Source organism: Ostrea edulis, chromosome 8 (assembly GCF_947568905.1).
Source record: "Ostrea edulis chromosome 8, xbOstEdul1.1, whole genome shotgun sequence".
Lineage (NCBI taxonomy): Eukaryota > Metazoa > Mollusca > Bivalvia > Ostreida > Ostreidae > Ostrea > Ostrea edulis.
In genome coordinates this window covers 4,389,484-4,413,266 of record NC_079171.1, presented here as the reverse complement: position 1 = coordinate 4,413,266, position 23,783 = coordinate 4,389,484, and the positions used below count along the sequence as shown (strand labels likewise).

Below are 23,783 nucleotides of genomic sequence, written 5' to 3'. Positions count from 1 at the left end.
ATGAACCTGGGAAGAGACCACCGACCTTCCGAAAGTAAACTGGGAAACTTTCTCACTTACATGCGCGAGCGGGATTCGAATCCGCGCCGACCAGAGGTGAGAGGCCGTATGATTTTGAGCGCGAATGCTCTAACCACTCAGACCCCAGCTACAAATAGTGCCTGAGATGTTACTGTTTTGTCTTTTGCGGTAGGCGTTTGATACTTGACATTTAAGTACCGATAAGTGATCATGTCATGCAGATGTACTGGGTACCATGGAAAGTGACCTTTGATATTGAACTCTATGGTACACAACGTTTGAAGCCTTTATGGATCAATTCCGATATGTCGTGTTCCTAGTTTATGACGTTGTAATTCCATAAATATCTAGTTAAGCATAATACTTATGCATGTAAATTTTGTTTAACCATACTTGAAAGATTCAGAATTATAAGACGGGGATGTATATATCCCCACCCCTTTTTGGAAATTATCGACGAGTCAACTAAGAGGTCTTTGATTTGTTAAAGGCGTGGCTCTATTAGTAAAGAGAATGAGTGCAGAATTGTGTTGAGGTGTACTTCTCTTTGATAATCATCCACTCTTAGATTGACATTACCAGCTGTAAGTGTGATTGATTGTTTAACATTGTTTAACGTCCCTCTCAATAATATTTCACTCATATGGAGACGTCACCACTGCCCGTGAAGGGCTGGAAAATTTAGGCCTATGCTCGGCACTTATGGCCTTTGAGGAGAGAGGGATCTTTATGGTGCCACACCTGCTGTGACACGGGACCTCGGTTTTTTACGGTCTCAAACGAAGGACCGCCCCATTTAGTCGCCTTCTACCACAAGCAAGGGATACTGAAGACCTATTGTAACCCGGATCTCCACGGGATTGTAAGTGTGATGTATCATGAGTAAATATCATATAATGAAATCAGAAATAGTATTCATTCTTTCTATATGTAAAACTTATACGGTACCAATTTTGATGCACCAGATGCGCATTTCGACAAATAATGTCTCTTCAGTGATGCTCAACCGAAATGTTTGAAATCCGAAATAACTGTGAAGTTTTAGATCTAAATATAGCCAAAAACAGCGTGCCAAACAAGTGGAGCCAAATTCGTCCAAGGATAAGAGCTATTTGTAACAAAATTCAAGAATTGATAAAGAACACACAATTCATTCACAGAGAATTTTATTGGTTATATATGTAATAAATCAAGGGAGAAACATTCTGAGTAACAAGTGAATAATAAAAAGGTGAAGATAAGAACAGTGGCAAATCTCATAAATGCTATAAAGAAAACGAAATTCAGAGTAGGACAAGCGCGGATCCCTGGACTTAACAGATACATAGAGTGCATTTCATAAAGGAATAATACGAGTAAAAAACAGTATGAAACAGACGTTTATCAAAACATCACCGCCACCTGATATGTGGTATTACCCAGGCATTGTGATTCAATATCTTTATTACTTCTAGTCCCCAGAATTCCGATCCTCCTTATAGATGTCGAATAGAAAGAGTTCAACACTTCTTTTTAAAGTTTTTGTCGAATGTCGAATTGGCTACGGTCACTTCACTTGTTTTGTCATCATATTTCCGAAGCGAACGTTTAGTCGAATTCCGGTGTGGCTACAGTCCTCGTACCGTTGTTGACATCATACACTCCACACTTGACAATTGGCGGATAATAAAGATGTAAGGTGACGGCATGCACCTTACTACTGTTTCCGACTCGGTGAACACCGACACCATCTGAATGATAAACAGTCTTATTGCAAATATAAGCGAATCAAAATAGAGTTTTATTGGTGATTTAATCACCAGTCGGTATTAAATATTGTTGTGCGAAATGTGATTTGACAGTGTGTCTGTAAATGTGCGTAATCCGATACTTACCAGTGATGTGTATCATCTGGTCCGTTATATATGTTTTCCTCTCTCCTATTTGTGTCATTTGCTCACCATTGTCGTTCGGCTTTATGTACAGGTCCTCAAACACCTCCCCTTGTAAGATTTTCATGATGCATTGCGAACCATAATGGTCGTGTATAGGACTTTTTTGGTCCGGCTTCCAACACAAAATCATCAGCTCGTAGATACCGTCTTCCTTATCGAGCAGTATCCTAGTATACCTGTGAATGTAATGACAATATTCAAATTACGCTTTTTGTTTGATCCCTACACACGGTGAGTGTTGTCCCCCTGACCACGTACCCTAAATAAATAATGAGATATCTTCTGGTTTTCGTGTAGAAGTATGACGTCATTATTTGTTTTACAATCCCTTCTCTTTAATAACCAACTCATTGTAATTCAGAAAACATTAAAATACATATACATAGGCATGTTTGCCACATATTATCCACATATGATTTTCATATGTGGCTCATTTGATTTGTTTCATATGATAATCATAAAAGGGCATCATATGTGAATCATATGATGTGTTTCATATGTAAATCATATATGAAAGTTTTGTGTGTATGTTGTGCTACTAAATTATATGAGAATCATATATAAGGAACTCATATGTAAATCATATGAGACATGTATGTGTCCTTAAATTATGTAATATGCATATGCTGGAAATCAAGTATATCTATTCATTCTACAACTACTTCAATTAGATAACAAATGCAAAGTACCAATTCAACTATTACACAAAATTCTCTAAAATATCTCAATCTTATAGATATAGAACGGATTCGAAGATGAACAGAAATAAAAGATTTTACAGTGCATATGTACATAACGTTTGTAATCAGAATAACAGATTCACATTTGAAAATTGAATTTTTCACCAAAAAGAATACAAAGCAAGATTAGCACTTGTCGATATATATATTTTGTGCTAAATTTCAGTTCCTTTCATACACATATGTAAAAGCATAACATATTTAAAAGTAACAAGTAAATCAATAACTGTTATAATTCTAAATAAGAAATACATAAACATACAGTAAACAATACTTGAATTTATAAAATCTAAATTTAAAAAGTTGTGACAAATATTTTTCAATTCTTCTCTCCTCCTTTTCCTCCAATTTCTCCCACTTGTCCTGTCTACTATCCTTCTTTGCAGTGTCCACAAACTTTCGGAACTCAGTCCAGAATGAAAATCCACTGGTTCCTCCTTTACGGAACAATTTCTGTGTTGAGCAGAAATATCTCTATGGAAATTAGAAATAAACATATATACGTATGGTTTGAGATATTAAACATGCTTTGTAAGTGAATCAACGCTAAAGTGAGATGATTTCCTTCTACGTAAATGCCATTGTCTCAAGCCACAGTCCGGAGTCCGCTTTCCAGAATGCGAGAGGATGATACCTTTTGGCCGTGATTTGTGACAATGAGTAAATGCATGCCATTTCCATTTCTTCTTTTAGAAAAAATAAACTTCATATTGAATTAAAGTCTATCGTTGGGTCAAGTGCTGTCTGGCGTGTTTCATGCCGATTGTTAGGCCGTTCTTAATAAACTGATTTTGACTACGGATAACTCCGTTTACCTGATCAGGATATAGGGCTCGTAGCAGGTGTGACCGGTCGACAGGGGATGGTTGCTCCTTCTAGGCACCTGATCCCACCTCTGGTGTGTCCAGGGGTCCGTGTTTGCCCAACTCTCTATTTTGTATTGCTTATAGGAGTTATGAGATTGATCACTGTTCGTTATCTTCACCTTTATAGGAGTTATGAGATTGATCACTGTTCGTTATCTTCACCTTTATAGGAGTTATGAGATTGATCACTGTTCGTTATTTTCAACTTTCATTAAAATGAGGTCCCCTTGGATTTAATATGAAAGTGTTAAGAATTTTTAAGTCTACTTTAATTTCTAATGTTTTTACATGAGACCAAAAATTTGATTCCCATGCAGGTAAGATAAAGATAATTAAATCCTTCTTTCACATATCAAATTTATGAATCTATAAATTAATGTCAAGCAAATGTGGTATCTAAATCTTTATCTTAATATAGAAAGCAGTTTGAAAAATACTGTATAGCTAATGTGGTTGGTAAAACAAGCAATATTGCATGGAATTAATTACCAGCATTAAGATCAAGTGTCCCCTTTCTCTGTCCACAAGTGAAATCGCTGGCGGCAAAAAAACACTTCCACGGGTAGTCATTACTCTGCTTGTCGCCCACTAACTACAAAAAGAAATAATTTAATTCTTATTGTATCCTTGTCTCTGATTGGTCAAATTCCAATTGAGGAACACAGGTTATTTTTGTATAACCTGGTTTGGTCAGCTGGTTTGGTATGGGGACACACCCCCTTGACAACCAGATGTCGGAACTATTTTTTTCTCTCTCTCTAAACTTCTATGGAATAGAAAGTCAACGTGCACAATAAGATACTTCGGTTTGATACACATGTTGTTTTCTCGTTGTCATTATTAGCATCTAGGCCTACTTGTACGCAAATCACTTTTGTTAAACATCTTTCTCTGTATGTATGGTCGAATAATACTATTGATATCTTAAAACAAACATATTATATTCGAATTAATGATTTGCCAAGTAAGCATTACCCTGTTCATTTTGAAATACATTTCTCACTGGGGAAAAGAAGGGGAGTGCGTTGTTTCATTCCTTGATCCGTCTTTCAACAAAGCAAGCAAAAATTCATACGTCACATTTTATCACATGACGTCAGACACATTGACATGTGGATGCTATTTGTTACTTGCTTACATATTTTCTTGTGTCGGATTTACTATTAGCGACAACATTGCATACAAGGGTAAGTTTTCATTTAGTAGAAGTTTTCACAGAGTTGAAAGCCGTAAATTATTGCATTTTCTGATATTTGAAGATTTATTTTGGGTAGGCCTAAACAATGCAATTTCCCGTATTTTCTCAATCTGTCGGAGATGAGCGACTTCAGAGTCGATCTCTATCTCTAAAGGGCAGCGAAATACGCATGACATGAATAGTCTACACATATTTTCTATCATGATAAACTTCACTTTCGATACAATATTTTGATAAATGGCTAGGCTCCGTAGAACTAAGATTAAAGATGGCGACCTTTGGCTTCGCAGCTAGATCTAGACGCTTCGTGTCGCTGTTGCTAAGTAAATCATTGCGCGGCTTGGTTGACTTGTATTTTTCCGAGTGTATGTACATTTTGATAAACAAAGGTTAGCATCTTTGTCTCTTGCATTAAATTATAAGGAATGACTTTAATTCTGGGGCAAGTTATACGAGTATAACCTGGTTTGGGTCAGTTTACGCTTTTTTATAATCCGCTTCGCGGATTATAAAGCGTAAACTGACCCAAACCAGGTTATACTCGTATAACTTGCCCCAGAATTAAAGTCATTCCTTAAATAATGACGTCAACCATATGTATATTTTTAATTACATATTTCAAACAACATAATACAATTATTCAGATATCAAACTATTTCAATGAATTATGCGTATTTAATAGTTTATCCCACTCAGAGAAAAGCTTCCTTTACATTAAAAGGTTTAACATTGTTTTATGTCTTTGTAATGAAATACATGTACATTAAATGAAGACATTTCAATTTACTACTGTTTCTTAATTACCTTTGGTCTTGTTTGGTTCCTATAATATATAAACGTTATCGAGCCAAAACTTGACAAAACCCTTAAGGCATTACTTCTCTCAACCCAACCAGCTTTATTGGCAAAGGCATTCAGCATTCCCTAAAAAAAAGGTTATCTTACAGCTAGAAAATTCAGACCTGTTTTTGAAATAAAAACAAGACATGGGGGTTAATTTGTCAATGTCCTTGTCTCTCAGAGCAGGTATAACAATATAATATAGCTTCATTAACCTTTGTAAAATTTGGCTGATGCAGTTTGGTTTCACCAGTTCTGGGACGTATTTAATTGAGAAATACGTTATCATTTTAAAACTTTTATCGGGATTTAAATACGGGTTGGTCACGTGATTAAAATCCCATGAAGAACATTATGACAGATTCCATTATGTATCAACCCGTATTTACGTTCAGATGATGTTTGAATATGATATCTTATTACATGTACTTATATTTACATTTGTGACTGATTTATAACAAATATTTGCATCCCAAAGTTTAAACCCATGAATTGAAATATGATGATAACGAACAGTAATCAAGGTTGAAATTCCATAAGAAATTCGGAGCAGAGCAAACACGGACCTCTACAAACATCAGAGGTGGGATCAGGCGCCATGGGAAAGTGCGCTAGCACCCGCCGTGTGCTCCTTGTCATGATCGGATAAACGGAAAAGCCCGTAGTCAATTCAGTGTGAAAATGATGACCTAAATGATTTATTTATTTGAATACCAACGGTATAAATTGAATGTTTGAACACGTTGAAGACTTATGATCTTGGCTTTGCACCTCTTTAGAAGAAGATCTTTAATGATTTTTTCCCCTAATTGCCTATTGTGACCTTGCCTTAGCCCCGATGATCATGATTTAAAGAACTTGAATCTAAATTGATGCATTAAAGCCTCCACAAAAGTTTTATCTTTTGTGGTCCAGTGGTTCTTGAGAAAAAGATTTTTTGATAAATGCCACTATATTTTCATTAATTTTACAAAAATCTCCCCTTGGAAGAGGGTGTTGCTCTTCATCTGAAATCCCCTTCACACAAGAATGCTGGATGGCAAGTTTGGTTGAAAAATGTCCAAGTGGTTCTTGAAAAGAAGTGAAAATGTGAAAAGTTTACAGACGGATAGACGGATACACAGACAAACAAACAGACAGTTAGATGGACGACAGATGGATGGCAGACAGAAAAGCTCTTTGGCTCAGGTGAACTTAGAACTAAGATGAGAAATTTTGCCTCTTACAGCAAAAAGGTACATTTTTCACTTTGGAAATGAAAACAATATACCCTAATTTAAGTTACTCGTTCTTAATTTTGTTAGCAAGGTAGTGTTTCACTTTTGCACCTCTTTTTAAGTATTTGACCACATAACAATTTTCACTGTTCATCAGGATTATATCAACTAACAAACCTGTATTTCTTGATCTTGGAAATTGATCCAAGTAAATATGCTGAAGTCGGCCTTTAGGAAGTTTACATACTCCTGTGAAAATACAATCAATTCATTAATTTACAGTATTTATTAAGTAAAACAGGTATATGATGGCTTTAAACAAGAGGCCCATGGACCACAACGCTCAACTGTTTCACTTGGCCTAGATGTTCTCCATCAGCAGCTTTTCCCGCTGTAAACATGTATTCCTACATACAAGTTTGAACGCATTTTGTGGCAATACCCTAAACACAGGGGCCATGATTTGAACAAAATTGAATATATACTATCTGACGATGCTTCCACATAAATATGATAGATATTGGCTTTGCTATTCTTGAGAAGTTTTTAACATCTTCTCCTATAAATTCAAACTCTGATCACCTATAGTGGCTCCACCCTGTTGTCGGGATTCAAGAGTTCAACAAACTTGATTGAATTTACGTCAGTTGAGGATGCTTTCACATAAATATAATTTATCATGGCTTTAATGTTCTTGAGGAGAGAAGTTTAAAACATTTCCCCATGTACATTGCTAATTAAAATTTAATTGTCTATTGTGGCCGCACCGTACCCCGGGGCCCATGATTGTATCAATATACAAGCTACACTACCTCAGGAAGTTTTCACTTAAGGTTTACGTCTGTTCTGTGCCAGTGGTTCTTGATAAAAGGATTTGTAAAGCTTTTTCCTATATATTTCGATGTAAAAGTTTGATGCCCTATTGTTGCCCCATACGACCCTCCGGAACCATGATTTGCACCATTTACCTGCTACACTGCTTCAGAGAGCTTGCATATCAGTTTAATCTTTTCTGGTCCAGTGGTTCTTGAAATGAAGATTTTTTTTTAAATCCAATATATTTTAATATACATCTCTTATTATGGTCCCATTCGACCCCCCAGGGGCCATGATGTGAACAATTTACAATCTACACTACCTCAGAAAGCTTCCGTATAAGTTTCATCTTTTCTTGTCCATGGGTTCTTGAAAAGAAGAATTTTGGTGACCCCATCCTGTTTTTACCTTTTCTTGATTATCTCCTCTTGGAAGGGGACTCGACTCTTATTTTTCAACAACTTAGAATCCTATTTACCTAAAGATACATATAGTGCCAACTTTGGTTAAAATTGGCCACGTGGTTTTTGTGAAGAAGTTGAAAATGTGAAAAGTTTAAAGACGGACGACAGCTAGAAAGACGGACGGAAGGCAAAGGGTGATCAGTTCAGGTGAGCTAAAATATATAGCTGCAGTTACACTAGCATAAGGTCAGTAAAATGTTATTATGACATAGTAAATAAATCACTCATAAATGCTTTTACTGAGATTAAAAGTTTTCAACATATGTTTTAATCCATTTAATTCACAATATAAAATGGATCATAACTCTTAATCCTATGACTTTTATTACTAATGATTTACCAATTCCAAGGTGTTTACACCATGCCTCAATAGTGGACCCTTCTACTGACACTTTGGTCATTGATGATGTTTCTCTGTTCTTCATCCTTTGGACCTCTCCTCTCAATTTGGTAACCTCCTCTGTCAACCTTTTCTGTTATTTCACTTAAAAGAACATTAAATATTCCTTACTTACGAAGGTTTTGATTTCGACCAAACTGTGCATTTAATTCTAATTCTAAGAGAAATTTGTATCAAACAAACAAACATCAATTATCTTATAATCACTTTTTTATTGTTTTATTTCTTCTTTATGTTTTTGGTTTTTTTTTAAAGAAAACAATATTTCTATCAAGAAATCATTGAAAAATAATATTTCACTTTTGAATAAATTGATATTTATGGATACGCTGATCATCACAATAATAATAATTATTATTATGTTCCTTACAAATTCCTGACACATTGCCATAATTTTGTCCTGTGGAGAGCAGGGGGTGATTCATGAACAGCTTGTGGAAAATATGGGGGATTTGGGAGAGGCCCCACTTGTGAGTTGTCGAAAAGGTCATCTTGAGAGCCCTGTGAATAAATTCTATGCACCGTAATGACTGAATGTCAATTAAAAGTAAATGAACTGTTTATTTATGATTCCTGTTTGTTCATCATTATAAAACCAAACTATCAGGCAGTTTTTAGATCCACTTCTCATCTTTGTTTGAGTTACTGCCCTTAGATATTGAGTAAACACGCATATATCTATACTTGTATTGCCTTAAAATCTAAACATTTTATTCATAGACATGGGTCAATGTATTGACTATAAATAAATTTAGGGATACTCACTGCCAAGTAATCTCTCTCCATCTTTTCGAACCTTATGGTTTGGTCGTCTGCTAGAGCTTGTTAAAATATGTTTGGTTAACTTCACGCTTGAACCGATGGCAAGTAATGCACAGTGTGTGAAAAGCGTTTTCTGAACATCGATTTCGACAGTTGGTGCCACAGGGGTTAAGCCCGTTTTGGGCCTGACCCCTGTGATACCATAAATATAGAAAGGGGTCTAACTCTGACCCAGATAAAAAAAACTAACCGCTCTATTCAAATGCCTAAAAAATCTAACTAGGTACGTTATACGTAATTTGTCGTTTTCCTTGCAAGGATTAATGTTTCAATTACTTGCATGCGAACTTTCAAGCCACAAGTTCTTAAAATAACAAAGATATACGTCATTGTTCTCTCGATTTCACTTGTTTATTTTTACTAGGACATTATGTTATCACAGAGTTCGGACCCAAAACGGACTTAGTCCTTGTGGTTGGTACGATGAGTTTTCGCTGCAACGTCTGTAATGCATCATTTTGCAAAATATGTCATTTAAATCGACACAACCTTGCAGGGGGTACGTATTAAATGACATCTTCAACAACCTGATGAGCACCAATACGACGAAGTTTAGTTCATTTCAACCACTCTGCATTGATTCATTAACAGATACTCAGACAGCATCACTTGAAAGCCATATAAGTGCTCTAGATGCCCATCAGCAAGTGAAATTGAACGTTACCAAGATCGTGAACAGCATGCAAGGGAAAAACTTGAAAACATTTGTGTGTAGCATGTAAAGAAAGAATTATGGTACAACATTCTTGCAAGGAAAGATCATTCATTTGATAGACAATTTGATGAAAATATATGATAAATGATTTTGATAATTAATATTCATATCTGATTTTAAATTTAGATTTAAGTTGTACCCTTCAGTTTTGACTATGCTGGTCTGGAGGCAAGGCTTCTGTAAATGACCTGTATCCTGTCTCTGGTAAGTATATATATGATATATTGTTTTTCTGAACAAGTCAAAATGGTCAATATATCCTAAGCTTCGTGTGAAAGCTCAATGACACACTAGGTTTCAAGTTTAAATAGGGTTTCAACCATAATTTTACCTTCGAAGAACATTCCCTTTCTTCCAATAAAAGTTTAACCATTTACTGCAGGGAAAGTTGAATTTTGATATATTTCTCAGTAATGTAATATTGAACATGATTTTTCCTAGAATTAGATAAACAAGGTCGTATACTCGGATATTTTCGCGGTGGAAGATGTGCATCTCCTTGACAATCTTGTCAAGAAGTATCTCTTGTTGAACGCCATGTTCCAGAGTTGATGAACAAAGTAACGACACATTTGATGACCCATTTGGTAGGTACAAGTATTTTTTCCTTATTATTTCTCAAATAAAACCAAACGATAAACAAGATGAAATACACTCAATTATTTTTTGTGATTTGATTTAAAGAGATTGATTATGTTTTCAGACTGATGAAAGTATTCGACATGGTCCACACTTTGCTTATTCTGAGAATGTATTTGAGAAGAGGCAGGGTGTGATCAGAGCAAAGCTACTTCACCAGGAAAATCAGCTGTCCAAAAGTAGAGATACTGCAGTTATGTTTAGGAAAAGCTATCTCTTCCAACCTGTCCTAATGGGGGGGGGGTGTAAAAAGAGAATGGAAGCTGTTAAGACAGCAATTTAAATCAAAATTTTAATTTGCTATTTCTTTGAAAAGTAGCTACTTGTTTGTGAATCTAACGTATGCTTCTAACGTATGTACGTTTTCATACTTAAATTGCAATATTGTAGGAAGCAGTGTACAAAGGAGGTGCAGGAATTATCCAAGAAGAAGGGAATGTGAAACTTTTTTGGGATGTCAATTTCAACAGATTAGTTCATATGAAATGAGACTTTATGTAAAGAATACACAAGTTACTGGTTGCCAAATGAAAGGTGAAGATAACGAACAGTGATCAATCTCATAACTCCTACAAGCAACACACAGTAGATAGTTGGGCAAACACGGACCCCTGGACACACCAGAGGTGGGATCAGGTGCCTAGGAGAAGTAAGCATCCCCAGTCGTGGGTCCCTTTGTGGAACTCTTACGCACAGTGAGACGCAAAACTTTCTTCCACACGTGGTGGGTACAAATGGTTATCGCTGCCTTCATATATGGCCTAAAGGATGATCAGACATCAAACTGCTCGGACACACAATTTTAGAAAGTTTATGATTAATTGATAATAAAATAGCTCTTATAAAAATCGATAATCACCAACTTTCTTTGATTAGATTATCACTCCTGGAGAAGACAAAATAAAAAAATAAATTCATATTTACTTCAATGGCCTAATTCAAACAAATGGTCAGTTTGATATATAGCAACCGCTGATATAAACAAAATAAAAGCTTTAAGAACTTTTATCCTTATCTTCATAGCTAGTCTGTAACACTTATATACATATTGTACCCGCTCAATAGTTCAACAGAATACTGAATGTACCTCCATCGCAGAAAAGTTGATCTCTCGGAACTTGCGTATTATATAAACCCCAGCTAAATGTCATAGAAAGACTATATCAGATCCAAAAATATTTTGAAATGTCTGCAAGTGTGCACACGTTTATTTGCATGCATGAATATTATAAATATTATTGTAGATTAGTCAACTTGTGCAAAGTCCTTTCTAATATAAATATTGTTTGTATGCATTTCTAGTGTACTTACACAAGCAATCCTCCAACGACTACTTGATGTTCAGAGAATTTTTTGAAATTTGTATATGTTTGTTTGCTTTTGTTTGACATCCCTTTGAGAATTTTTCACTCATGTTGGGATGTGACCACCTCTGTTGAAAGACTGCAAATATTGTTTAGACCCGTACTCCACACTTGTGACCATTGAGCAGTGGGGGTCTTTTTTATGTCAACAAAAATATGTGCTGTATGGTGTGACTGTTAAATTTAAATTCCGAAGTTTTCTTGTAGTTAAAACTTTAATACTCAAATACTTGTACTTGTATTTGATTGTAATTGAAATTGAGTCTTTCAAGTTTTACAGTATTTGAAAGAATTATGTAAAGAATATGCTGGACATGTTTCAATATACCATGGATTCATCACTAAAATGGAATTTTAAAAGTAAATGACTTTTGTTGTCTTTGTTCAGAAAAAAACTTTTTTTCTTAGTATAATTATCGTTTGTTGCAGTTTTCATTTCAATCCCTTTTTTGGATTGAATAAGGTGAAAATTTTACATATTAGGATATATGAAATCCGCGCGGGTTGGAAGAGATCGCGTGGTTTGGCTGTTTGTGAACAATCATCGGGTGTTGCTAAAACGTGGAATGGAAAATGGAACTGAACCTAAAATAATATACGCTTAGTTGATATTATGGGGGTGATCGACAATTTGTAAAATCAAAAGGCTTATTGTATTATGAACGAGGGCAGCAGAAATTACATTGAAAACAGGAAGTTCCATCGTTTTATATACTTCATTATTATACATATATCCGTACATTGTACATGGTGTATGCATGTACGTATTTTGAAATCGTAATAACATACACGTACAATTTAAGCAAGCGCTCGTGTATATTACCCCTTTCCCCGAGCTGCCATTTTCTGACACCCTCTCTCCCATCGATTGTGACAGTATGTTGTTTCACAAATATAAAATAAATTGAAAATGGAAAAATAGAATACCGAAAAAGAAATAACCTTTCAAATCTTATCATTTCTTCTCTGGTATTCACCTTTAGAAATGATTTTATAAGCCTGTCCAATTAATAAGAGGTTTTCATCCCCTGAAAACAACAGTGAGAAGATTAAGTTGCAATGGCAATCTGTTTTTCTGTTCTTCAGCTGTGTTTTTGGTCACTCCATTTTCTTGTAAAACTGTGATCCCATTTGATAACTTATTCTTTCCATTCTCTGCCCATTGATACTGCTGTCATAGTGCCGCAATTACAATATTCTTGTACAACACTTTTAAACTTTTCTACAATTACCTAATTAAACGTAAGTTAATGCGAATTAAATTTGAACCGCGTTCACACGGAAATTTTAATGCGCATGACTTAACCAATTCATGGTGCAGAATATTTTAAGAAGAAATGTGTTTACGCTTGTAAAGAAATTCTTGAAATCTTGATTTTGATGAAACTAATGTATTTGCCCGATTAAAAAAAATCTTAGCTGCATGTATTATTTTAAATCTCCATTAATCTTGTGCAAAACAAATGAATGGGTTGCCTTTTTAAGGATTTAATAAACGGTTTGCAATAGTCTTGCAACCTAGCGTTGACAGAGGTATTAGCGAGCAGCTACATACATAATGAGTTTTTCAACCCACCCACTCTCCTTGAAAAAGAAAACAAAAGTAAGAAACGAAAAAAAAATTCGATCCATTAACGGACTAGTGGCATTTGATAATACTAGTAATTGAGTGTTGTGAGTAAATGGGAAATTTTGTTCAAATGAATACCGACTGGTCACTGCATCATACATCGTTATTTTTCTTTAAAAAATTGGAATGCTAGATATCAAGCCGGAAAAACTTTCTTTAAAAATATATAAGCATGTAGAGCACACCACAATGTTTCAAGTTTGTATTTTAAAAAATCATATGACTTCGCTGCATTTGTCATTTCTATTCATCAATTTTGACTAGATTAATATCAGTTTTGTCTGATCGCGAAATTTTATGAAGACAGAAAAGATAAGTATCCTTTTGCCCCTTGACGACAGTGTCTTTTAAAACGCGTCGTCTATCCTTGGAAACGAGGACAGTTCAAGGTTTAACTACCAATGTCTCCATTCTTTACTGAAGACAGATGGAAGCATGATGTGGTGAATGACTGTGATTAAGTGTTATCTTATATACGTGCTAGATATTCCTCATTAAAACGTAAACTTACTGGTTAGTGCAATTTTTTCACGGTATGTGTTTAATTGTAATTTATTTTAATACAGTGACATTTGATGCTCACAGTGCTTTTTATTTGAAAAATGTCGAGTTATATAGAATGCGCTAATTACTTAATGAATGCACTCTATATTATTAGTGTTGTGGCACAGGAAATTTTAATACATTGTGTAAAATAAATGAATAACATATCATGTTTTCATGGATATAAATTAATGTCCATTGATATTAATTAATGCATGCATAAAGATAAAAGCTACCTGCTGTTATATTTCGTTAAGAAAACTATATGATTTATATATTTTGAATTTCCCGATCGGTTCGGTGTTTTTGTTTTTGCTTTTTTTTTTTTCATCGGACTGAGTATGCTACCTGTGATTTGTATGAAATAGACTACCGAAAGCAGATTAACAATATCAACTGTTGATTGTGCATGAAATGAATTTACCTCTGTTGATATGTGACATTATCATACACCATACATGTATTCATTGTATTGATAACAAAATATGATGAGGCCTGTGGACTTTAATATATTGTTTTACTACAGTAAACACCTTCATGCAAGGTGAATATAACGAACAGTGATCAATCTCATAACTCCTATAAGCAATACAAAATAGATAGTTGGGCAAACACGAACCCCTGGATACACCAGAGGTGGGATCAGGTGCCTTGGAGGAGTAAGCATGCCCTGTTGGCCGGTGACACCCGCCGGGAGCCTATATTCTGATCAGGTAAACGGAGTTATCCGCAGTCAAAATCAGTGTGCAAAGAACGGCTTAACAATCGGTATGAAACACGTCAGACAGCATTTGACCCAATGCGAGGTTGTACTGACGAACTAGATAGTTATAACAACCATAGAACTTGCGTAATGCTGACTTCAATCGAGACTGTTGAAACCCCTGTACCATCAACTTGTTTGTCAGTAGCTTACCTCGATTTAAAATGCATATCGAATCATACCTTCATACATTGATTTACTACGGTAAAAACTTAGATACAGTGATTATTACGAGCGAATACGTAATTTCCGGCTTGATATGCATTTTTGCACGCCGGTCTGATATGTGATATGGATTTTCGGACCGGTCGTTGATATTGGCTATTGTGACGTCATCCGTACCACGCAGTGCAGAATCTGCATAATTATTGCCATGTATATGATAAACTATAATACTAAGTAAACATATGTAGACCCTAACTTTTAATTTAGAGATAATGTTATGTGATTTTCAGATGTGATACAACTATCCTACAAAACCAATATTAAATTTAGATATTTTTTCTTTGTTGTAGTAAATTGAGAAGAATGAAGTTTTCTATGAAAATTAAAGAAAATCACAATAATGTTGTGGAATCATTTGAACAGCATTCAAAATTATGTAGATGAAAGGTGAAGATAACGAACAGTGATCAATCTCATAACTCCTTTAAGCAATACAAAATAGATATTTGGGCAAACATGGTCCCCTGGACACACCAGAGGTGGGATCAGGTGCCTAGGAGGAGTAAGCATCCCCTGTCGACTGGTCACACCCGCCGTGAGCCCTATATTCTGATCAGGTAAACGGCCAAACTATCGGTATGAAACACGTCAGACAGCATTTGACCCAATGATAGGTTGTATTGACGAACTAGATCGTTATAACGACCATATAGTTTGAGAAATGCTGACTTCAATCGATACTGTTGAAACCCCTGTACCATCGACTTGTTTGTAAGTAGCTTGCCTCGATTTAAAAACTGACTATACTCAGAACAAGCTCTTGCGTATCGAATCAGTTGAGATATATAAACACCATATGCAGGTGATAATGGGATATTGCTACATAAATATGGGAAGCCTCATTTTCTTTCTTTTATTATCAAGTAAACCATTTTATTCCTCGCCTAGAGTGCCAGGGGCCCCTGGATCGGACACATATATAGCACAGTAATTACAAAATCATATACACGAAAAGAAAATAATATTATACAGTACATTATTGTGTATAATTAGAAACAGGGAAAAGTATTGTATGTGATAATATTGTTAAATTTAGAAATTTGATTTCAATGTTTCATATAAGCTAAAAGAAAAAAAACCATAATTCAAGGTATTCTAATTCTACACAAGAGAGTTCATCGTTTACCCTACGGTACTAGAGGCAGGGCACCTCAAATAATGGTCATATAAAAGGAGTTATTGTTACATAATATTATATAACATATATGAATATTCATAATGTACAGTGGAAGCGAAAAGGTGCTTACACCTCACCTAGGGCACCATGGATTGGATACATTATATTATATAAGTTCTAAGTATGATTAAGACATTCTTTGAGAAAAGGAAATTACTTTCACATGATGTAATAAGTGTGATACTAAGAAATTGAAAATTATAAACAATTCTCAAAAATACAAGATACATTATATAAAGTCGGATTATTTCGATTTAACGTTTCTTTAGAATGTGAGTTATCTTGAGATTATACACTTAGATTTGATTTAGATAATGAAGTGTACGTTTGAGATTTCATCAGACGAATGTAAATACCTTCGGGATCATTTGAGAACATTGGAAAGGTATGAGGCAAATCATGTTTTATGTGACGAAAATGGTGAGCAAACACTTTTTTTTTGGATTTGTGGTCTATTTTTGTTGTCATGGCAACCGGTACACCACATTGTAGTGCATAATTAAAATCTTCAAGATTTTTCCTCTCAGAATATGTATAGGTTATATTAAAAAAATGTGAGTAGAAAATGCTTTAATTTCACTTCGAAATTTTATTATCAGCTTTGAAGGAAAACTCGAAAATTTATGGTAGTTAAAGCGTTAATGGATCGGATCGAATTTGTTTTCGTTTCATACTTTTGTTCTCTTTTTTTTTTTTTGGCGAGTGGATGAGGTGAAAAACCCATTATGTTTGTAGCTGCTCGCTAATACGTTGGAATGCAAGACTATTGTAAACTGTGAATTAATTCCTTAAAAAGGCAACCAATGACTTTTATTTACACTAGATTAATGGGAATTTAAAATAATAGATGCTGCTAATTTTTTTTAATCGGGCAATTACATTAATCTCATCAAAATCAAAATTTAAGGAATTTCTTTACAAGCGGTAATCACGTTTCTTCTTAAAATATTCTGCACCATAAATTGATTAAGCTTAGGTAAATGTATGTAAAAAGTTAGAAAGTGTTTTACAAGAGCTTATCAATTGACTTAGATTTGTTTTCGAATTATTTGAGAACATTCTTGAGATTGTCGAGAAATAAATTAGATTTGATGGAGATGAAATGATGAGACATATTTCTAATATTTTATCAGAGGAATGAAAATTCTTTTGGGTTAATGACTTTTAATGTTTCTCTGAGTAGTATTGTGTGGCAAAGTTGTGTTGGAGAAAAACTAAATATTCCTCTTCTTAGATGTCATTTAATAAAAAGGCGCACTCTTCATATATCAAAACGAGTTTGTAATTTATTCCAGCAAAGGTTTTATATATTTAAATGTATATCACTGCAAAATGCGGTCATTTCATTAATTTAACAGTCCCATTACGTTATAAATCATTTTTACAATAAGGATCGAACTAAATCGAACAACAAGATGTATTACTATAAAATATTTTCATTTTCAATTTCATGAAAAATATTTCATAAGGAAATCCCCATCTTCAATACTAGCATACAGTGTAGCATGCATTTATAATTATTTAGAAAACTGTTCCAAACTTCCAATATTTCATTCTTTCCCTTACTTAACATATGTAGCAAATTATTGAACATTTTGTTTTGATATGTTAATAGTACTATCATAACTTGCATACCCATACAGCATCATTATAAGCCAAGCCTAGCGATTCCCAGTACTTTCAGTACTTTGATTTAAAATTCAGATATGGTACTCATTAATTTCTTTCTGACCGGTCGACAGGGGATGCTTACTCCTCCTGGGCACCTGATCCCACATCTGGTATATCCAGGGGTCCGTGTGTGCCCAACTCTCTATTTTGTATTGCTTATATAAGTTATGAGACTTATCACTGTTAGTTATCTTCGCCTTTAACACGACTTGCATATGGTCCTTATGTACAGTTCATCAATGCATGCTAACAAAAGCCTCAGATGTTTTTGCTTTAGTTCTTTAAAGTTACTTCCCATCTACCTCTCCTTATTCCATTCAATCTGTTTATATCACTTACCTGTCATTGTTCCATTTTGTCTTTTCTACCCATTCTCGACCAGTGTAATTATTCAAAAATCTTTTCATCTTCTCCTTCATCACGAACTCACACCGGATATTTTCTTTAAGATCAGCCAGATTCATTCTCCTGTTCCTGTTAGAATATCACCCAAACACAATTGGAACCGCTTTTATTCGATATACAGACCCTTTTCCATGAAATGATATCCTGGTTCTTGGAAAAAGATATGATGCAAAGAAAGCTGAGTATATTGCCTAATAAAAAGACTAATTCTAGGAAATGTCATTGGAAATTCCCAACAGTTTCTGAATAGTTCCATACAGGTACATGCATGTGGTTACAAACAATGGTGTCATGTGCTAATGTTAGTTATACCGGGTTGTTCAACGTTGATATATGTTCATACGTGTAGTGGTCATTGGCTATTACAATTCAGACAGGTTAAAGGTGAATACCAGTATCAAAATAATAAAAAAAAAATGTTTTAAAAATAAGATTAAGGTCAACCAGCTTTACTACATTGTGTGTGGTTCTGGAAATAAGAAATTACCATTGCTTTAGACTGCACTGAAAGAAATAATAATTAGTCCTGGAATACCTGTTGCTAAAAATAACCCGATATTTCATGAAATATAGTGATGGAAACCAGAAAAAGCTACTGGATACAACGGCTCGTAAAATGAGCATGAGGCAACGAAAGATGTTATTTGCAATTTGTTGACATGAATCTAAGCATTTGAGCTGAAAGCTCAAGTGAGTTATTCTTATCCCCGTTGTCCATCGCCTTACTCACCTGTCGTCTGTCTGTAACCTTTTCACATTTTCATTTTCTCCAGACATTCTGGGCCAACATAATCCGGGCATGGTAAGATGCATCCTTTGATAATGGGCTTCCAAGTGTGTTAATTTCGGAGTTTATTTTGCTTATACAAAAAGAATACGCCACCACATGGAAATGTGGTATTTTAACAGTTCTTAGCAATATTGGTCTAGATCTTCAAGGACATTTACCAAACTTTATCAAGAATTTCCAAAGCAATAGACATTCAATGTGCGATTGGGATCTACATTTTCAGACAATTGCGTGCAGTCAATTCAAGTCTTCCCGAGAAAAATCAGTATCAGTGTAGAAATATCTCTAATGCTTGTCAAATGATAATTCATATTTTTTCTTTGATATTAGACATGACTTCAGTTTTTATATATATAGTACGCGGAATTTAATTTTATTTAATTGTAACTTTAAAGTCGTCCAATATGTACATAGACAGTCAAATCGTGTGTAATGAACGATTTGTCGCAAGTGAAAAATGGGAATTGTTTGCTGGTATTTTGTGTGAAAGCAGGAAATGAAGTATCTCTGTGGACCATGCTTGAGAACAACATCAGGCGTTGACCTTTGATCATTGTTTGCGAAAATACCCCTAAATTTGACGATATTCTACACTCGTGGTTAAATATTAACGATACTAGGAATGTTTACAAATTCACCAAACATTCACGTTAATCTGAATATGCTTTACCTCTCTAATTCAATGCTATGGGATATCCCACTTTCACCGAAGCGATTTATTGCAAGAACTTTAGAATGTATGAATAGCAGGTCGCGTGACAGATACGATAAGTACATAACACACCGCCTGTTTTGTCATATATTTTTGTCGCAACATTAATCTACCTCAAAGAATCGTGTAGTACTTGGGATGTTTCTAAATACTGAATGATTGTCCAACCTCTTCAGATAACACAAAGTCATTACTAGTATCTTTCACACCCACTCGCTCTGACCACAATTTTTAGATTTCTTGGTACAACCCCCCCCCCCCCCACCTAATATGCATATATTTTTGAGATTCCTGGAATATAGCCATGTCACAAATATTTAAAGTACGCCACAATGTTAAATTCCAGGTACGGTGAAACACAACACTAAAACATGGATTTCATTGAAGGAAAACTATCTTATTGATAAACAAATCCAAAATTGTGTTTTGTTTTAAAGACTGAAACTGCATGCATGAAAGGTGAATATAACGAACAGTGATCTCATAACTCCTATAAGCAATTCAAAATGGATAGTTGGGCAAACACAGACCCCTGGACACACCAGAGGTGGGATCAGGTGCCTAGGAGGAGTAAGTATCCCCTGTTGACCGGTCACACCCACCGTGAGCCCTATATCTCGATGAGGTAAACGGAGTTGTGCATACATTTCTGTTATGAACGAAAATCCCACGATGATCCACAAGTGCAATGAGATGGTACTCCAATTGAATTTCCTCAAGGTAAAGTATCTGATACTGAACTTTCTTTTGTTCCTCATATAGCAACGGCATTATCAAGGAAAATATTGATGTCAATAAAGTTGCTACAAACATAAAATGAGGAGCAGATAAAATCATTCTTCTACATCTGTATCGCTATCTAATCTGGTCTAAACCAGACTTCATCTGTATAGTATATGGAGCCGCAAGAACATTATATATCAAAGTCCTCGATGCAATCCATCATTAGGATATTATGGGTCAGAACTAACCCTTAAAGCAGCAGAATTTACAAACAAAGGCAATTAAACAATTGATAAGATTTATTTACATGAAAGGCGAAGATAAAGAACAGTGATCAATTTCAAAACTCCTATTAGCAAATTCAAAATAAAGAGTTGGGCAAACACGGACCCCTGGATATACCAGAGGTGGGAGAAGGTGCCTAGGAGGAGTAAACATCCCCTGTCGATCGGTCACACCCGTTGTATTTATTTACAATTGTAATTATTTAATTAATAATTAAAAGAAAATTAAGAAAATAGCAAAATACTAACTTAAAATATGTGATTAAGTCCGTGGCGAACTGAATCTACACACAATACAGTTAATTCCAAAATCAAAGTTCCCAGTTTTAAAATAATTTAAAAACGCCGAGAGCTTTTTTAATCAAGAGGTTTTTCCCCCCATAAAAATGCACAGTGTATTTATAATAAGAATATATTTTCTAGTACAATCTTGAAAGACAATGATACAACCATTACATCATATTTCTACTAAAGAAGTAAACATTGAACTCTAGAACAATCTAAGTCACAGGTGTCAATTGAGTACAAGTACATGTAGTACACAACAAAGGACTTTAACAAGCCTATATATAGTTCATACGTTGAAGCTTACGAACCACCTTTCGATCTACGTACAATGTAGAATGAAACTTACCTACCAATACAAAGTTCAACGAGGATCTTGAGAGTATTTCATAGCAATACATAGTCCCCTACCGGTTGCAAAACTTATTTGCATTACTATGATGGAGGTTTTCATTAGAATAGTAAATATGAAATTTGGGTGTTAACTTTAAGCTGGTGTGGATGTGACAGCACTAGTTTTTATCAAATTTGTAGATGTGAACTAAAAATGTACCACTTGTGAAATGTATGTCTGCAAGCACAACAAGTCCAACCACTGGTAATTCACACTATTTTTCGAACGTCCAATGGCTGAAACTCAGCAAAAATCTCAAACATGTTATTACAAGGCAATGTACCAAATATGAAATGAATATCAGCAAGCACAAAAAGTCCGGAAAAATGATAATTCATGCAAGTCCAAAACTGAAGTTATCTTGATTTGAAATCTAAGTTTATTTTCAATGTATGGTCGTGAAGCCTGGAATATAGCCAGATATTCAAAGTCCACCACGTTATTAAACTCTAGTTACGAGGAAATACAACACTACACAATTCTGAGTAACGCACACAATGAGGACTCTTATATTGGAGCGTTTGATAACCTTGACCTATATAGAAGACAAGAAATTTCGTTGTAATATTTAAAGTACATCCTATTGCTGAATTCTCTAAATCTACCTGATTCTGAGTAATTATAAAATCAAAACTTTATTAAAGACATAGCTCTGATTATTCTAGTTAATAGGTCTCTATTCTCGCTTTAAGTGTCGGTGGGTCCCCACAAATACTTTAACCTAATTCAAATAATTGAATTTAAGTTTTAGATATATTCAAAGGAAACTGAACTCCACACAAATCTGCGTAATCACAAGAACGAAACTTTATGCATGACAAAACACTATCGAATTATTGGCGCTACTACTCTCGCTGAAAACGTTGACTCTTTTTGTTTATCTGGGTTTAGTTTCAAAAATATCTTAGTGAAATTTGATTGACAAGTGTTAGAGAATATACATGTAAATAGAACTTTTATCTTGTTGCGATTCAGGTACAAATATCAAAATAAAAGAGTTGGCCTTACATGAACCCTGCAAAAGCGTCTGTATCAACTCATTCTTTTTTAATTCAATGCCGAGGTCATACAATTAAACATCTAATAGTGTTAAATATTCAGATTAACAAAATATTTTTTTCAATCGACTCTTAAATAAAACAAAAAGTCATTAGTCCTTAACGGGTAGGTTATCTGAGTAACATACCGCAACTCCTAAATCAAGAGCTCAATAAAACAATGTTGTTCAACAATCAAACATGAGTTTTTTTTGTTCCTAGGTGAAAATGATTTCTCATATTTGTCCTAATTCAGTTTTAATAAGCAAGCATGGAAGGAGTGGAAAAAGAAACATTAAAGCATTTATTATTTTTGCTATATGATTGCCCCTTGAGGTTGAAAATTTCACAATCTTCATAACCATACAGTTCGTATTTTATACCAATTCACGCATGTAAAAACGATGATTTCCCTAAATCACAAGAGGTTCATGGGCCAAGTCACTTACCCGAGTCACCTTGCCCGTTACCTATTGTGATTTTAAAAAGAGGTTTCTTTAATCATCATTCCCATGAAAAATGTTCACCCAATTGTGGTCCCAGCTTATCTTTATAGGTTCATGACATATGTTATGAGATTGATCACTGTTCATTATCTTCACCTTGCATGTACAAGGTCACAAGTTTAGATAATCATGGTATGAAATGTAAGGTATTTGCCATAAGAAATCTATATATAACGGTGGGTGTGACCGATCGACAGGAGATGCTTACCCCTCCTTGGCACCTGATCCCACCTCTGGTGTGTCCAGGGGTCCGTATTTGCCCAACTATTTATTTTGTGTTGCTTGTAGGAGTTATGAGATTGATCACTGTTCGTTATTTTCACCTTTCATAAAGTATGGAACCCCTAACTTAAACAGTTCAGAAGATATTGCCTACGATAAATTTTCTTAATAGTAACTCAAAATCCAAAGATTCGGCACTAAAAGATATGTCACGGTAGTCATATTGGTGTATAGATTTTTTATGACAAGATCGTTCACATGATGGTGTGTGACCTTAGAGTATGACCTACTGTTGAAAATCTGACGTAGGCAATATCTCGTGAACTATTTAAGATGAAGCATTTATATGTTTACGTATATTTTGTATAACAAGATCCTTC

The 23,783-nt window shown here is 34.7% G+C and overlaps 1 protein-coding gene and 1 long non-coding RNA gene across 2 annotated transcripts; both read right to left on the bottom strand.

Moving 5' to 3' along the window:
* Positions 1 to 1,170: 1,170 nt before the first annotated feature.
* On the bottom strand, positions 1,171 to 18,541 carry LOC125660772 (cysteine dioxygenase type 1-like). Its single transcript, XM_048892577.2, has 3 exons — positions 18,385 to 18,541; positions 1,896 to 2,131; positions 1,171 to 1,751 (listed from the first exon to the last, which is right to left on the bottom strand). The coding sequence occupies exons 1-3, from the start codon at positions 18,507 to 18,509 to the stop codon at positions 1,609 to 1,611; spliced, it is 504 nt and encodes a 167-aa protein (XP_048748534.2). The 5' UTR covers positions 18,510 to 18,541; the 3' UTR covers positions 1,171 to 1,608.
* LOC125660781 (uncharacterized) lies at positions 2,945 to 5,656 on the bottom strand. Its single transcript, XR_007364475.2, has 3 exons — positions 5,564 to 5,656; positions 4,051 to 4,153; positions 2,945 to 3,169 (listed from the first exon to the last, which is right to left on the bottom strand). It is a non-coding gene; the product is annotated as an uncharacterized LOC125660781 (long non-coding RNA).
* Positions 18,542 to 23,783: the final 5,242 nt, after the last annotated feature.

Coding starts and splice junctions, on each gene's coding strand:
- LOC125660772 (XM_048892577.2), bottom strand. CDS start 18,509: ATGAATCTGGCTGATCTTAAAGAAAATATCCGGTGTGAGTTCGTGATG. Junction 2,132..18,384: donor ACAAAATGGAACAATGACAG/GTAAGTGATATA, acceptor TTACATTCACAG/GTATACTAGGATACTGCTCG. Junction 1,752..1,895: donor CCAGATGATACACATCACTG/GTAAGTATCGGA, acceptor TTTATCATTCAG/ATGGTGTCGGTGTTCACCGA.